We start from the raw sequence: 14,555 nt of genomic DNA, 5'->3' as shown, positions 1-14,555 counted from the left end.
GAGACGAGAGAACTTTTCACTTCTCTCCTTTCCATCTCCCTCCTCTTCCCGTGTTTCCAGCATCTTCTCTAGTTGGCCAAGTGGTGTGTTAGGTCAAGCACACCCTGAAAAATACTTTGGTGATGGTGGTTACTGGCGGCAGCGGGGTCGGGTGGCTGGATCGGGATCGTTCTTCGTCCGAGTGGTATACACCTTTCAGGCTTGATACTAGTCGGAATTCGGAAAGTTAGTGGTCAAGGTTTATGGGGTTTTGATCATGGTGGTTTGAGTTTCAATTTGGTGGGTCAGTTGTCGGAAACAATGGTCGGCCCGAAAGACAGAGACAAGAAGGAGAGAATGGTCTCGTATGTACGGTCCATAAATTTTCTCCGATACGAGCGTCCGTATGGACAACGGCTCTTATAACCCAAACATAAAAACACCTTCAAACACGAACACATGGAGCCTGCTGTTTTCTCCTATGAAAGAAAAATCAGTGGTACCATGCCAGTACAAGTTCAACATGTATTAGAAACAATCATGAGCGTCAGTGGTCCCTTTTCAAAGTACACACTACAGAGAAGCTTTTCAGTAGTTTTATTAACAAACACTGTAAACAGCACATCAGAGAGCATCACGAAACTCTGTTCATGGCGATTATATGAAATACTATTGAATATGGAGAATAGCAAGAGCACAAATTCAGGAGTGAGAGATTCAGGACATAATCAGTCGCGAGAAAACCAAATTAAAGATGAAATAACTGATGACAGAGTATTAGGAAGAGGAATAAACATACACCTCTAATTCATTTTCACCACCCACCCATATGCATTTCTGATATAATTATAAACTTACAATGCTATGGGCTTACATTCTAATAATGTGAAAGCCCTATGTCATGGGCTCAATTCTCTTTTAATCTATTTTCCTTGTTTAGCTTCCTCTGTCAGTAAAGCCCTAAATTGAAAGTTGCTTGGATCAATGGCTGCTCAGTGCTCCCCGCCTCTCCCTCTTGTTCGGACCTATCAGTGTAATGCGCAGGCTAAAAGCTAGTAATGGTTGAGAACTTAAGACTTGACATTGAAATGCAAGTAACATACATCAGTCTACCAAGAACCAGAGAGAATTCCTTCTGATCGTCATATCTCAGCAATATATATATTGCCATCAAAATTATTCAAAACTTTTACATCCATCCACCAAATCTAATTTTCCAATAAACCCATTGACCGCCTTGCTGGTGTAACTTTTTCACTTAAATAAACTCCAAAGAATGATAAAGCAATCACCAAAGGAAAGTGTCGAATTTCAATACCATTTAATTTCAAACACGTAACATACAAGACTATCAAATTTTACGTCGAGTCAAACTTGGAGTCCGTAAAGCATAAAGGCACTATGAGAAACCCTCATAAATAGTCATGTACTAAATAAACATAAGGAAAATATGGGAATACCTGAAAAATAGTCTTTTTTGTGCAACCACTTTCATGGTCAAAGGGAAAGCTGGTCCTTGTTCTTACCACTTCTGGTCATTCCATGGCTTGACCTTCTATCATCCTGGTCATCATATGGGTTTGCCCTGTAGGTAGAACTTGCCTCTTCGTTGTCAGAAAAGCCTGGTCTTTCGGTGAGGAACTGTTCCCAGAATACGTCATTTACTCGAACGGGAGCAGGTGGTGGCCCTTGGGTGCTATTGGAAATATCTTTTGAGGAAGGTAAGGTTGCATCCTCGTCATCTGCATTTCTGTTCTTCGGAAAAACTCTACCCTCAGCTTCTTTAGCATTTTCACCAAAAGAAGACTCTAGGGACTTGCCAATCCCCTGACCTAGCTGGGGCCCCCTAGATGAATTAGGAATTTGGTTGACTTGCAATGGAGAAAATGCTAAAGTTAAATTCAAGTGGCAGGACATATGGCCATCAACTTCTTCATTAAAACCCAGATTCGACTGCAAAGAATGTAGTTTTGTGCCTTCCGTTGCTGGCACCTTCTGCGGGAATGATTCATCCATTTTGAATGCAAATGATGCCCCAGTATCCGAAAGCTCTAAAGTTTCGGGTGCAAATGAAAGAGTTTCTGTTCTTGCCTGTGCATATTTTGGGTCTCCATCAGACACATTTCTCAGGGGACTCCCCCCATCTTCATTTGAACTTTGTGTGCTACGCGAGACCAAGTTAATGTCTGAAACAGCTGGTAATAATTCCAGTCTAAGCTTATTTGAAAAATCTTGATTAATGACACTCCCAAACTCGGGCCTAGAACTACTATCGTTGTCCAACAAACTGCTTTCTGGAATTGTCTTCGAGCATTTATCTTCTGGAAGTCGCCTTTTCTTAGTATATGCCAAATCATCCAAAGATTCAATTTTTTTGGCAAGTTGTTCAAGAAAAGCAGGGTTGTGGACAGCTTTCTCCAATGTAGTAAGCAAATTTACCTGCCTCTTTTCCACACTATCTGTCCGGTGTGTTAGATCATCCAATTGCTGCTTTGCAGCTTTTCGCCGTTGTACAGATGCTGCAACACGTGCCTCAAGGTCAGCTTTCTCGCGTGAAAGCCTCTCTATTTCTTCTTCAAAAGCTGCTCTTTCTGGATCCATCGAGGAACCTTGAGGATGGTTGTGGCCGTGACTGTGGCTGTGGCTGTGGCTGTGAATAGGCTTCCTTCGGTGGATATTCTTAAGCAGATGTTTCTGATCCTTTACAAAATCTTCATTAGAAAATTCCCATCTCTCAGGATCAATTTTTCTGAAACCCTGCCATCAAATCACACTACAACCTCAGTCATCAAAACTAGTATTTATAGACGGTAAAATAATCACAGCTAACGTAAATATCAGTGTTTTCAAATGGGAAAACGTAAGGCGATGCGTTATCGGCTCTACAAGACGAGGCGTAAGTATTGATGCGTTGAGGCATAAGTTTTTTGGGAAAATATTTTTTATACTAAAAATATATAAATATACAATATTTATATTAAATATAATTCTATATATGAAATATATGCATATTCATGTAAAAATCTATGGTACTAAAATAGTCCATGGTACTAAAAATGACAAAAACAAAAATGAATTCAAAGTCAAACAACTATGTATGAACTGTATCGTTTTAAATTTTAATAGGAAGAGATGTGGACTAGTAATAAGAGAAGCCCAATTGATTATCATGCAAGAAAGCAAGCCTAAGGCAAGACACTATCCTTCAGATAACACAACAAGGCTCCAAGCAAATAATGCCCTAAGTCCACTGAAGGAGATCCCAGAGAGATCGCGAAATCAGATCGCAGCTTGCAGGCTCCAAGCAAATAATGTCCTTCAGCTTGCAGGTGGGGACGTGGCTCCAAGTGAATCAATCCAGCTACTGTCGGGGGTGACTTGCAATGGTCAGTCGCAGCTCAGAGGTTGGAGGTGGCAGATCGGAAGTCAGAGGCTATTTCGATTTTCAATTCACTGCAGTAGATGGGTTTCAACTTACTACCTAACCTAACTTCTGGATTTGTTTTTTCTATTCCCAAAACCAGGCAAAACGATGTAGCATATTCATAAACCTGTGAAGCGTACGTTGCGCCACGCTTCAACGAATTACCGAATTTTACGTATTTCTTCAAAAATACATATGCTTAATTGGTTTCGTTTAATCAATACGCTTTGGTGCTTGTTCATGCCATTTTGCACCAATTCGCGCATTGAAACGCGCATCACAAACGCTCTTGAAAACACTGATAAATATATAACTCTTCTCGTTTTTCTTTAAAATTTTTATAGATTGATTAACAAACTAATGAAAGTCCATTAATCAATAAAAGAATTAAGAATAAAATCATGTAGAAATAGATATTTATCCAAGAAGAAAAAAAACGGAAAAGTAAATATTGATATTCAACCTATGTTGGACTCTGTTGACATTTCTTCCTAATTATCTATTTCAGTGGTTAATAAATAATAAGTTAAGGTAAGTCCTAAGGATACTATATTTCTTTTGTGCTCACTGCTCATATTGTTCGCTTTCATTAGATGACATGTAAATAAGGATATTAATGAGGTAACGACTATGCCATGGGGCTAATGAATGAGAAAAGCACCAAAAAGAGGGAAACCCTGGTACCTTAGCATGTATGCAAGAAAAAGTACTAATGTAAAGGGAACAGGACTAATATAAAGAACTATATTTCAAGGCAACCATAAAAGTTTATAAAAAATACAGCAACAATAAAAGACAGCAGCAATAAAGAAGCCAAGAAAAAACTTTCATTTTGCTCCACAAGAAAAAGAGTTTTCCAAGAAATTTTTTTCGAAACCTATCAATGGAAAACTATGCACCATTTACTAGTCTTAAAAGCAGCTTGATATGATTATACCATATGAAGTTGGGAGGGTTGGAGACAGGGGATGATTTGCAGCAAACCAAACAATATGACAACTAGCACATTTTTGGCATCTATTTGCTCAAAACTTGCATGTTTGTTTAATTAATTTCCAGCAGCAACAAAAAGACCCAAGGCAAGATACAATTGTAAGATATAGCTTCTGCCAAACGGTAATTAGCATCTAACACTCTCTCCATAATATATAGAAGTGTCTTGCCTTATGTTCTTTGTGCCTAAAAAAATAGAATTGGAATTGCATCTCCTGTCATGTTTTACTTTAACGAGAGATAGAGAGAGAGAATCCTACTCATTGAACGAAATTGTAATAAGCTTCACCAGAAAATAATTGATTTAATGTTCTTTGATTTAGCCGAAGTGAAAGGTGGCGAGACAATCTTGTAAAACCCCGACTCAGATTTACCAATTGATTATCATATTTGCCAGAACAAGTAAACAAAACTATACTGTGTACAGCAATTGGAAAAACTAAACACAAATATAAAAGGAAAATCTAAAGGAGCTTAAACTATCTAAATGAGGTTCCAATAACACAGAAATTACAATGGAACCAGAAGTGCATATGTTAGAAATCAGTGATAAAACTATAAGAAGGAATCAGATCAGCTATAAGGGAACCAAAATAATCTGCCCAGTCAGTGATTGGGATGTCGTCTTCTTAGCTGAAAAGCTACAGGAAATTAAAGGAAAACCAGAAAAAGAAAAGAAACATTTCTTCAGCAATCCAAGAGATTGAGAAGGAAGCAGCAGCTCAAATAAGTATACAGTGTTTGACAAGATAATATCCTTTATCAGCAATAAAAGCTAAACAAAAGAACACCAACCGCAATCCAGAACACACAGAACACAGAAGCAAAACCAAAACCAATTTATTGTTCCCATATCATATAATAGCATAAAAGAGAAAGACGAAGTGGAGGTGGAAATAGCTTACGTAAGTGTTCAATTGCCTAATGAAGCTTGAGAAGTTGTTGTGCTTGAAATAGGTAGGAAGGAGGAGGCGCGCGAACTCCGGAGGGTTCCAAACAACAAAGCTGTTCTTAGCAGAGCTCCACGACACAATCGCGTCTGTCGCCGAGTCGTCCACCATATCGTACGTCTTCATCAGGAAAGGCGCCGGCCCTCCTCCACCAGCTCCTGCTCCGGCTCCGCCGGAACTTGTACCTCCTTCCATTGATCTCGAATCGGGGATCGGATCGGCGTCGGAAGTATAAACAGTGGATGATAACAGGCGAACAGTTGGGTGAAATTTCGAATGGATTAAAATTAGGAAAACATAGGCGTGATGTAATCTGATTCATGGATTGACTTGTCAAAGAGTCTAGCCAATTTTCTCTTCAAGGAAAGTTTTTGGTGGGTTGGGTCCGTTTTGGAAGAAAATTTTCTTTATCGACCCAATGTCCAATGATATTATTATATTATATTTATTAAGGCTCCGTTTGAATGGGATGATAAGACTTTGTATAGTATCGAATTATCCTTTAATGAAATTATCGAATGTGATTTTTATACGATGTCTATCGTATAAGATTAAAACACCTCCAACTCATTTTTATTTTATACGGAGTGTTTAGTATAAGAAATAACATATTAAATGATAAAAAAAAAACTCACTCTCACTTTAATTTAGAAAAATCCAGACATATTATCACAAATCTTATACTATACAAATCTAATATCATATTCTTTCTTAACATCGGATATGATTAAATTATATATTAGATAGAAATATTATATTGTCCTATACATAGTCTCAAACGGAGCCTAAATGGATTATTTAAAGATAGTTATTATATTTTTGTGATTTTAATTATTTTAAAAGAGATTTACTAGCAAGTCATTTATGGTAAATAACACACTATGATGAATCCGTACAATGGAAATGAGAAGGGTTTCACGTGCTCTTTGGAAGATGTTCATATCCTTGAAGGCATGGTAAAAGGGAATATCAATTGCACTCTCAATGTCGATTAAGATCCATTTCACTGTGTAGTTGGCAATAATGGCTTCAATCAGTAGTGCATCATCATGAAGAATTTTGATGCCGTCACGGATGAGGTAATTATCTCCTTCATTTTTTTTCTATTTTTTCCTATCATTGAGATTTGAGAAGTGCCTTTTTTACAATGATTGAATAAATCCTACTCCCGTTGAGTGTGATTCTTATTTTGAGAAACATCCTAGTTTGGCTATGAAATAACCTCTATTAATCTTCCATTTGGAGAAAGATTCTTCTTAGGGAGTTATATTACGTTTCAGATTATAAAGTTCGTCACGCTTTATCCAGATAGCTACATTGGATATCTCGAGATACGGTATCCAAGATATCTGATGTATTGCCAACGAAGTGCACTATACCTCGGGTTTGTACCTCGGGTTTGATCGAAGTTACCTTGTTTGAAGTATGCCGAAGTATGTATTAAGTGCCAACTGGGTTGCCACGTGTCCATGATTGATGGAAGGATATTTTGGTATTATCAAAAGTCCCTTTAATTACACCTCAATTATAGGCTACACATGGCAATGTCACTATTTTCATATGGCATGGATTGCGACGTGACTCTTGGAGGGTTATCACGTGAAATGTTCACATTTCATTCCCCAGAGGCCAAAAGTAGGGTGTCGGCAGCAAAGCTCCCTCATACTTCCTTGTGCTAAGAAATAAATACAGCACGCAGTTCTAAGCAATGTTTTAAATACCGATACCGGAATCATATCGTTCATGCAACTGAGCAGTGTTTTAAATATCGGTATCGGAATCATTATCGTTCATACGGCTGAAAAAAATATATAGATATGTATTCATTTGAAGTAAAATAAAAAAAAAAATGAAGAGATCTGACTAAGTTTCTCCAACATATCCAGAAAATGTGTACTTGTAATCATCACCATCTGCAAAACCAACACTAGGATCCTTCCCCTCCCTAATAGTTCTCCTAACACTCTCAATTCTATCAAGAATTCCCCCGACTGCTACATCAAATGCATCTTCAAACCTCTCTAATCTTGAAATGGGATCTGCATACACCACTCTTGGAATCAAATTTATAACTTGCTCTCTCATACCCAAAACTCTTTCTCTATCCTCCCAAATATGCAGCAAAGTCTCATTGATCCCAGCTTTCCAGTCTTTCACATCTCTAACTGGAATGTACACAGAGTAGTCACTGTAATTCTTTGGTAAGTTCCATTTGTATTGTGCATATGCAGTACCAGGATGGAAAAACACTGGAATACAACCTGCCAAAATTGAGTCAAAAATTGATCTTCTAGTGTATGAATCCCCAGTTGGTTGCAAGCAGAACACTGAGCTTTGAAACAACTTCATCAAGTTAACTGGGTTATCGCAATCAGTAACACCATAATTGCAGTCCAACAATTTGCACAGTTTCTTGGAGGCTTTGCATTCTTCAATAATCTTACCTCTAACAGAGTTGTCAAGGTCAGGCCTTGGAGCACCTGCAAATGTGAACAAATATGGCCTCTTCTGGGTTCTCATTTTCTCCTGCCAAGCTTCAATTTCACTGTCCGTTTTCGGGTGAAAACAAGTTGGGTATGGAATTGCATAATCGTTGTCCCAAGAACTTGATTCAATTGACAACATTGACATGTTTTTGGATTCTGGTAAGAACCTAAGCTTGCTGCCCCAATCAGATTCGTCATCCGTTTGTCGCCTAAAATCCCATGAAATCCTTCCTGCAACCAAGAAATGATCCCTCCCCCACATCCTTCTCCACTCAGGCTTATCAATTAACCACTTCACCAGCTCTTTTGCAGATGAGTCTCTCACTGAAATGCTAACATTCCAGAGGTAGTGACTGATGTCAAGACCAGCATAGAATGGGACATAAACGGCTGAGGCAAATGAGGAATCATTTGTCAAACACTCATATCTCTTCATCCTGTTATGGAAAATTACTTCTAACAAGAACTGATTTGTTGAATACCAACTATTGTTCAGCAGAAACCCTTGTGAGTCTCCAATTTTGGAACCAAACCCAGAATTCACAAGGTACGGACACATGTTAGAGTTAGTGCCTCTTGTAATTGACTCGCAATTATCGAGAAATTCCTGGTTGAATCTACTTGGAAGGTCGTGAACATATATGTATCGACCAAAACAAGATCTGGGTTTGGTTTGGGTACCAATTGCAGGGCCAAAGAGACTTGTGGTGACATCGGTTTCGGTAGAAGTTAAAGCAGAGTAATCAAAGCAAACCAAAACAAGGCATGAAACGAAGGAGATGAGGACCACTAACCATAGCTGTTGATTGTTGCAGAGCTTCACAGAGATGGGTTTCTCCATTTGTTTCTTGAATGTTCACTACTGGTTCTCGTGACGGTGGATTGAAGGACATTTAGGAGTTGTGAGCGGGACACCGACTGGAGAGTTCAGAGTACCATAACTTCCGTTGCTTTGTTAGGAAAATTAAAGACAAATGTTTAATGGAATGGGGACAACTTTTCTTGATTCATGTCTTTTTGACCTAAAGAAAATCAATCATAGATTTAATAATAAGTAAATCTGTAAATATGTAGAACTAAATTATCATTGATTTTTTAACTTACCAACAACAACGTAACTCCGTTGACAATTGATTAGGTTAGGAAAAATTTGATTTCAATAATGAAAAATATATTTCTTAACATATGGGCTATGGTTGGGGGAATTACCGCAAATCTTATTATTTTTCAAAGACAATTGTATGGGTCAAAATGTGTATTGGGCTTGAGCCCACCAGAGGGCATGAGCCCTTGAGCCCAAAGCCTACGTGGTCATAGACCCACATGCAACTTTTGGATCAATGCGCCCAAAAGGCCCATTCAAAGCTTTCAGCCCAAGTAGATGGGCCTACGAAGCATTTGTCGCGAGACCAATAACTTGTGTCAGCCCGACCCTGAAATCCAAACATCATCATGTAAAGCACATCATCCAATACGGTGAATGTCAGACGTCCAATTACGTCTATAAATATAAATTAAATTTTTTTACCCCCATTTGAACCCATTACAAAGTAACTGAAGAAGTTATTGAACAACCTTATTATTACCCCATTCATTCCTTTTCTTTTGGGTATTACTTCGATTATTAGATATTCAACATATGGAAAATAAGTGGAAAGCTTTTCTCGGGTCATGCACATTCCACAAGGACACCTGAGTACGGATCAAAATATAAACTCTATTTGCTCCATGCAATTAGGATTTCAATAGGCATCCAAACCCTAATCACTTGGGGCTTAGTCACCAAACCCTTAACTTTACTGGAAAAAAAAGAGGTGCAAAGAGCTTTGATCTCCTCGACCAAACTGAGCAAGTTCTGATAGGAATTATTCAACATGAAGGATTTATTTATAAAACATACGAGGGACCGTTAACCTCTTCCTACATGGTAAACTCCGAGTACGCGAACCCCGTCATGCATATGAGGTTATTAAATCCAAATGTCAGAAGTGCAGTCACCTCCAGGATATCTCATCTCATGAGCTAAGGAAGGACCATCAGGTTCAGTTCCAAAGTCGACGAAGAAGTTGGGGTTTATCTTAAGACCACCTTTCACATTATCGACATCGATCTGCAACATGTGTGATCCCTTTTCCAAGATTTCAGGATAAAACTGGCGATCCCATGCGCTGAAGAGGGAGTTGGTGACGTACAGTCGCTTCCCATCTAAACTCAGTTGGATCATCTGAGGTCCCCCTTTCAAATGATTTCCCTGAGCATCGAATACAACACGACGAGTTACAGTCCACCAAGGTTTAATTCCTTAGTTTACTTGAACCTTTTCAAGGTTTTTTAATAACTAGCTACAATGTTATGGCTAACAAAAAAATATGGCAACAAAATGGGAAATTTCTATTGTTACAGGGGAAGTCATTCGAACCTGAACCGGTGGAACTTCAGACTGCCAGGTTGTACCATCTTCTTGCTCAGCCACTATAGGACTTCCCTTCTGAATCAGTCCACCAACCCAAACTTGGCCAGTCAATATGGGCCTTGCAGGGTCTTCAATGTTATACTGTCTAACATCTCCATGAAGCCAGTTCACGAAATATAGAAAACGGTCGTCAAGAGAGATCAAAAAATCAGTTATAAGACCAGGCATTTCTGGAAGTATCCAGTTTTGAACCTTCAATGGCTTAACTGATATTGCCACCTGCAGGAGAATATTAGAAGATCATAATCCATGGTATACTGCGGTGTCTTACAGAATGACAAACCATTTTTAACTCAATGTTAAATGCTAGCAGATGCATAAATATTTAGTTATTTCCAATCTATACCTCATGGCTCCATGATCCATCTTCGTTTTTGAAAAAACGCACCATGTTACTCGTTAAGGCACACCCAACAAACCCTGTATCTTTAGACGGATTATGCAGGAACCTTATCTGCAAACAGGATGACAAAATGCCCATAAAACGACGACCTTGAATAAAAGTACGGGAAGGGTGGGTGTTGAAGATTATAAATGAAGAACCAATATTCACAATGTCTCAATCGAGAGTAACAAGCAAGGTAGTTACTGAAAACTCAAGAAGAAGCTTCGCTGAAAACCAAATAAAAACTCAATCAATAAGAGTATAAGAATCTCCAGTATATAATGAAGAATGTCTTAATAAATTCAGCCTAACAATGGTTTGATGAAAAAGAAGTATTCAAATAAATTATTAGCGGAGGCCGGAGGGAATATGGTGTCTTAAATGATACTTGAGTCAGAAAAGTCATCATCAGTTTTAACTAACAAGACAGTATATTACTTTGAACTTACCTCAAGGGGTATTAGCCCTGTAGAACCAAGATCCAGTGTTTGTTTCAGTTCACCATCAGGCCAGCTATAAACAAACAGATGCCTCCCATACAAACCATCTGATACATGTTGAAGGTTGAAACCAGTCCTGAAAGCTGCAGGGGCTCCCCATGATGTGCTTATCATGGTCTTATGTCGAGGTTGGTACCAGAAATCATAGCCAAACAGAGGACTGTGCCCTGGTTTCTCCCACCTGATGCAAATGACGGAGCTTAAATGTTACAGAACAGAATAGCGATGGATAAACATATACCGTGCAACTGCATCTAGTCAATTTTCATACACCACATTATCAAACCATAATGCCATTCCCTTGAATTGTTGAAATAGATTCCATAAACTACTCATGAGTAACCACTAAAAGTTTATATTATAGCACAAGTGTAAACTGAATAACCAAAGAAGTATTAAAAATAGGAAATATAAACTCAATGTACGCATTGATGGTTAAAAAATGAGACGAATATCCAAACATAATAATTTAGATTAATGTGAGAGAAACACTTAACTACAGATTTTACAGAGTTGAAACTACCTTCCTTTAACATTGAATTCTGAGTCAAGGAGAAGAAATCCATTTCCTTCAGCATTTCCATCTTTATCTCCTAAGCATGACACCATTATATCTCCAGAAGCAAGACAATGAGCTGTGTGTGGATATGCTAATCCTGTCTTCTGTACAATAACTTCAGGCTCCACAACTTTATGCAAAGAGGGAGCTTTTGGATCCTTCTGAGTGTCAACAGCATATATGCGTCCAGATCTACATGCAAGAATTGAGTAAGATAGAAAAAAGTTAGTGAAGTTGAAACCTTTCTCTCTAGTTGACAACACTCCGTTTATTTGAGATAGCAGTTATGGAGAAATGACCATCCCATAGAACGAATTCAATAAACACGAACAAACTATTACTGCTAGAAGACATGTGAAAGTAGAGCAGGCTCACTTGCAATTTTCAGGTGGTCAAAAACACACACTTCAAAGTTCAAACTTCTGAATTGCACATTGACAAAGCATAGCAGGCTCTTAGTTGAGTATTTTTAGCAGTATTATTAACTATCATGCTAAGAATCGGCTCCATGAATAATGAAAGTTTCCCTAAATATCCCTCGATATCACTTCTCTACAAGATATAATAACAAAAAAAATGCATATTCTTATTTAGGATCACAACAAAAGAAGATCCCGGAATATGAAAATACAAAAATGGCTATCCTTACATCAGAGAAGGCAGGACAAGAAAACGTCTGTTAGCTGAAGGATCTCCATGGCAAGAGCTGCAAGAATTCCATCCTGAATGATGCAGTTCATCTCCAACATTTGGCATAGGTAGCCTGTGGATAACTTTAGAATAAGTAGATGAGTTTGGATCTACATCCACTGTGGCTAGGTAATCAGGCTTCTCTATTCCTGTTCCTGCAAACAATATCAATCATATTCAAACTCTTCATCAGTAATTTAGACGCTAAAAATAATACAAACGACAGAAATAAACAAATTTATAGGAAAATTAAAAATAAGTCTCTCATTGGAAAGTTTTGTTCCAATAAGGACACCCTTAAAAGTCTTATTCCATAAAATCCATATAGTTTGAATTAATATTCCAAAGAAAGACAAAAAGTCAAAATATATGATTTTATTGTCTAAAATACCCTTATCTTCACCTTCAAACATGACACATGCCTCTGCACATGATTCATCACTGCCGGAAGCTTCGTCATCACTGCCGGAAGCTTGTCTCCTCCTCTTGTGCCTTATTTGAGAGTTATATGACATTTTTTAGTGATTTTTCATTCGGATTTTTGTTTTGTTCGAATTAGATCTACTCATACACACCACAAGATATGTAGATCTTGTTGTTTTCCTTCGATCTGTCATCACATCATTATTTTCGACAGTATCTGTGGTGATTTTTTGGTTCTGATGTGAGATCTGCAGACTGCAGGTGATATATTATTTGTTTCGATTAATTTGATATCTGTCATAATGTTATGTATCTTGCTAAATGTTATATGTTTCGTTAAAATGTTATCTGTCCTTAATGAAATGTTATCTGTTTAAAGTTTCAAAATGACCAAAATCGATAACATATCAGAACAGATATAATATATGCAGATTCAGATTCGATTTCAGAAGAATATTGACAGATACGAAACATATATAATATTGAAAGATACAAAACAAATATAATATCATATAAGAAATAGATATAATATTTGAAGATTCAAATTCAATTTCAGATGGAAAAAAAAAAGTTTGAAAAAACAATAAAACCTCAAAGGTGATGCGCCTTGGTCTATGGAGTTGGTTGGAGGTGTTGATGGTCGCCGATGTTAGCCGTATTGGCCAGATCTAGCTCTTTTTCAAACGGTGACCATGATTTCACGAAGTTTTTTCGGCTACTCAAGTGATTTTCTACTATTGGTGATGACTGATCTTTAATCGGGCTAACCTAAAGCTTCATTTCGATAGTTCGTTCGTCGAAAATGATGGCCGGACGGCCAACTTCTGATATGGTGGCGCGAGGAAGAAGAATAAGGGAGGACATTTTGGTAAGTTGTTAGACTTTGTCCTTTTTTCTAAAGTTTTTTTTAGATTATCCTTGTTGTAATATAACTTTTAAGTTTTGTCCTCATGGATAAAAACCCCAAATTTATTCCCAAAAAATCAGTACTAACTTGGTTTCACAGTACCTCATCTTCTGAAATCTGATTTAAAGTTCAAATAACTTGCAGTATTGGCCAGAAAAACTGAAAATAAATGGGGTCCCAACTGTTTTTTTTTTGAAAGTGACGGAGGGATCATTTCCACATCCCAGAAAATCCCCACAAATAGTTATCAAATAACTAGAAGTATTCAATGAACTATACCCATCACAATAAAACATTAGGATTCAACAACCTAAATCTGTTAAGATCAAAACCCGTCTTGAGATCAATAAAAAGCACAAATCTACATTGAACCAGATAACCCATTAATCTTTAATTGATAAGAACAGGTACCTGAATAGACACAAGTGACATAGATAAGAGACTCTCTGGGGCCAGTCATGGCCTCAAGTGGAGTGGCATAACCTGGTCCCTTGTTGCAGCATCCATGGCTGTTGCGTTGCACAGACCCATGCTCTAAAACCACCATGTCCGTACCCATCTCGAGCTCACGCTTCAGAGTAATCAAACGATCACAAATTTTTGGTAAAGTCTACACCTTTGCTTGTCTGTATTTAGAATTGTTAAGTGGAAGAGAGGATTGTGTATAGTGAATGGTTTATTGTCTGTGTTCAATGTGTCCAGGTGTGATGTACAGAGAAACCTTGGCTGATTAATCAACGGTAATCCCCGACACGTGTCGGATAAACTTTGTAGTTTCTGGTTGTC

The 14,555-nt window shown here is 37.8% G+C and overlaps 3 protein-coding genes across 5 annotated transcripts; all 3 read right to left on the bottom strand.

The window, feature by feature from the left end:
- Positions 1 to 630: 630 nt before the first annotated feature.
- Positions 631 to 5,735, bottom strand: LOC120013095 (heat stress transcription factor A-5). 3 transcript variants are annotated; one of them, XM_038864750.1, is made up of 3 exons: positions 5,302 to 5,735; positions 1,440 to 2,736; positions 631 to 1,024 (listed from the first exon to the last, which is right to left on the bottom strand). In XM_038864750.1, the coding sequence occupies exons 1-2, from the start codon at positions 5,539 to 5,541 to the stop codon at positions 1,477 to 1,479; spliced, it is 1,500 nt and encodes a 499-aa protein (XP_038720678.1). In that variant the 5' UTR covers positions 5,542 to 5,735; the 3' UTR covers positions 631 to 1,024; positions 1,440 to 1,476. The 3 variants fall into 3 exon arrangements, with proteins under 3 accessions (XP_038720678.1, XP_038720677.1, XP_038720676.1); XM_038864749.1 differs by having other exon boundaries at positions 631 to 1,004; XM_038864748.1 differs by lacking the exon at positions 631 to 1,024 and having other exon boundaries at positions 1,257 to 2,736.
- Positions 5,736 to 7,143: 1,408 nt separating this feature from the next.
- LOC120012129 (probable xyloglucan galactosyltransferase GT14) lies at positions 7,144 to 8,819 on the bottom strand. The gene has a single exon (XM_038863411.1). The coding sequence runs from the start codon at positions 8,671 to 8,673 to the stop codon at positions 7,210 to 7,212; it is 1,464 nt and encodes a 487-aa protein (XP_038719339.1). The 5' UTR covers positions 8,674 to 8,819; the 3' UTR covers positions 7,144 to 7,209.
- Positions 8,820 to 9,529: 710 nt separating this feature from the next.
- On the bottom strand, positions 9,530 to 14,469 carry LOC120013524 (selenium-binding protein 2-like). The gene is made up of 7 exons (XM_038865358.1): positions 14,181 to 14,469; positions 12,399 to 12,594; positions 11,714 to 11,941; positions 11,140 to 11,371; positions 10,652 to 10,759; positions 10,252 to 10,524; positions 9,530 to 10,083 (listed from the first exon to the last, which is right to left on the bottom strand). Exons 1-7 carry the CDS (start codon positions 14,326 to 14,328, stop codon positions 9,802 to 9,804), a joined length of 1,467 nt encoding a protein of 488 aa, XP_038721286.1. The 5' UTR covers positions 14,329 to 14,469; the 3' UTR covers positions 9,530 to 9,801.
- Between the last annotated feature and the right edge of the window lie 86 nt (positions 14,470 to 14,555).

This window comes from Tripterygium wilfordii, chromosome 13 (genome assembly GCF_013401445.1).
Source record: "Tripterygium wilfordii isolate XIE 37 chromosome 13, ASM1340144v1, whole genome shotgun sequence".
Classification (NCBI taxonomy): Eukaryota; Viridiplantae; Streptophyta; class Magnoliopsida; order Celastrales; family Celastraceae; genus Tripterygium; species Tripterygium wilfordii.
The sequence above is the reverse complement of the archived record's forward strand: the minus strand, read 5'-3'. Positions and strand labels throughout refer to the sequence as shown.

Excerpts from the sequence above, each read along its gene's own strand:
- LOC120013095 (XM_038864750.1), bottom strand. The coding sequence starts at position 5,541 with ATGGAAGGAGGTACAAGTTCCGGCGGAGCCGGAGCAGGAGCTGGTGGA. Across the intron at positions 2,737-5,301 it reads TTAGGCAATTGAACACTTAC|GGTTTCAGAAAAATTGATCC; the intron begins GTAAGCTATTTC and ends ATTTGATGGCAG.
- LOC120012129 (XM_038863411.1), bottom strand. The coding sequence starts at position 8,673 with ATGGAGAAACCCATCTCTGTGAAGCTCTGCAACAATCAACAGCTATGG.
- LOC120013524 (XM_038865358.1), bottom strand. The coding sequence starts at position 14,328 with ATGGGTACGGACATGGTGGTTTTAGAGCATGGGTCTGTGCAACGCAAC. Across the intron at positions 11,942-12,398 it reads CTTGTCCTGCCTTCTCTGAT|ATCTGGACGCATATATGCTG; the intron begins GTAAGGATAGCC and ends TCTTGCATGTAG. Across the intron at positions 10,760-11,139 it reads CAGGGCTAATACCCCTTGAG|ATAAGGTTCCTGCATAATCC; the intron begins GTAAGTTCAAAG and ends TCCTGTTTGCAG.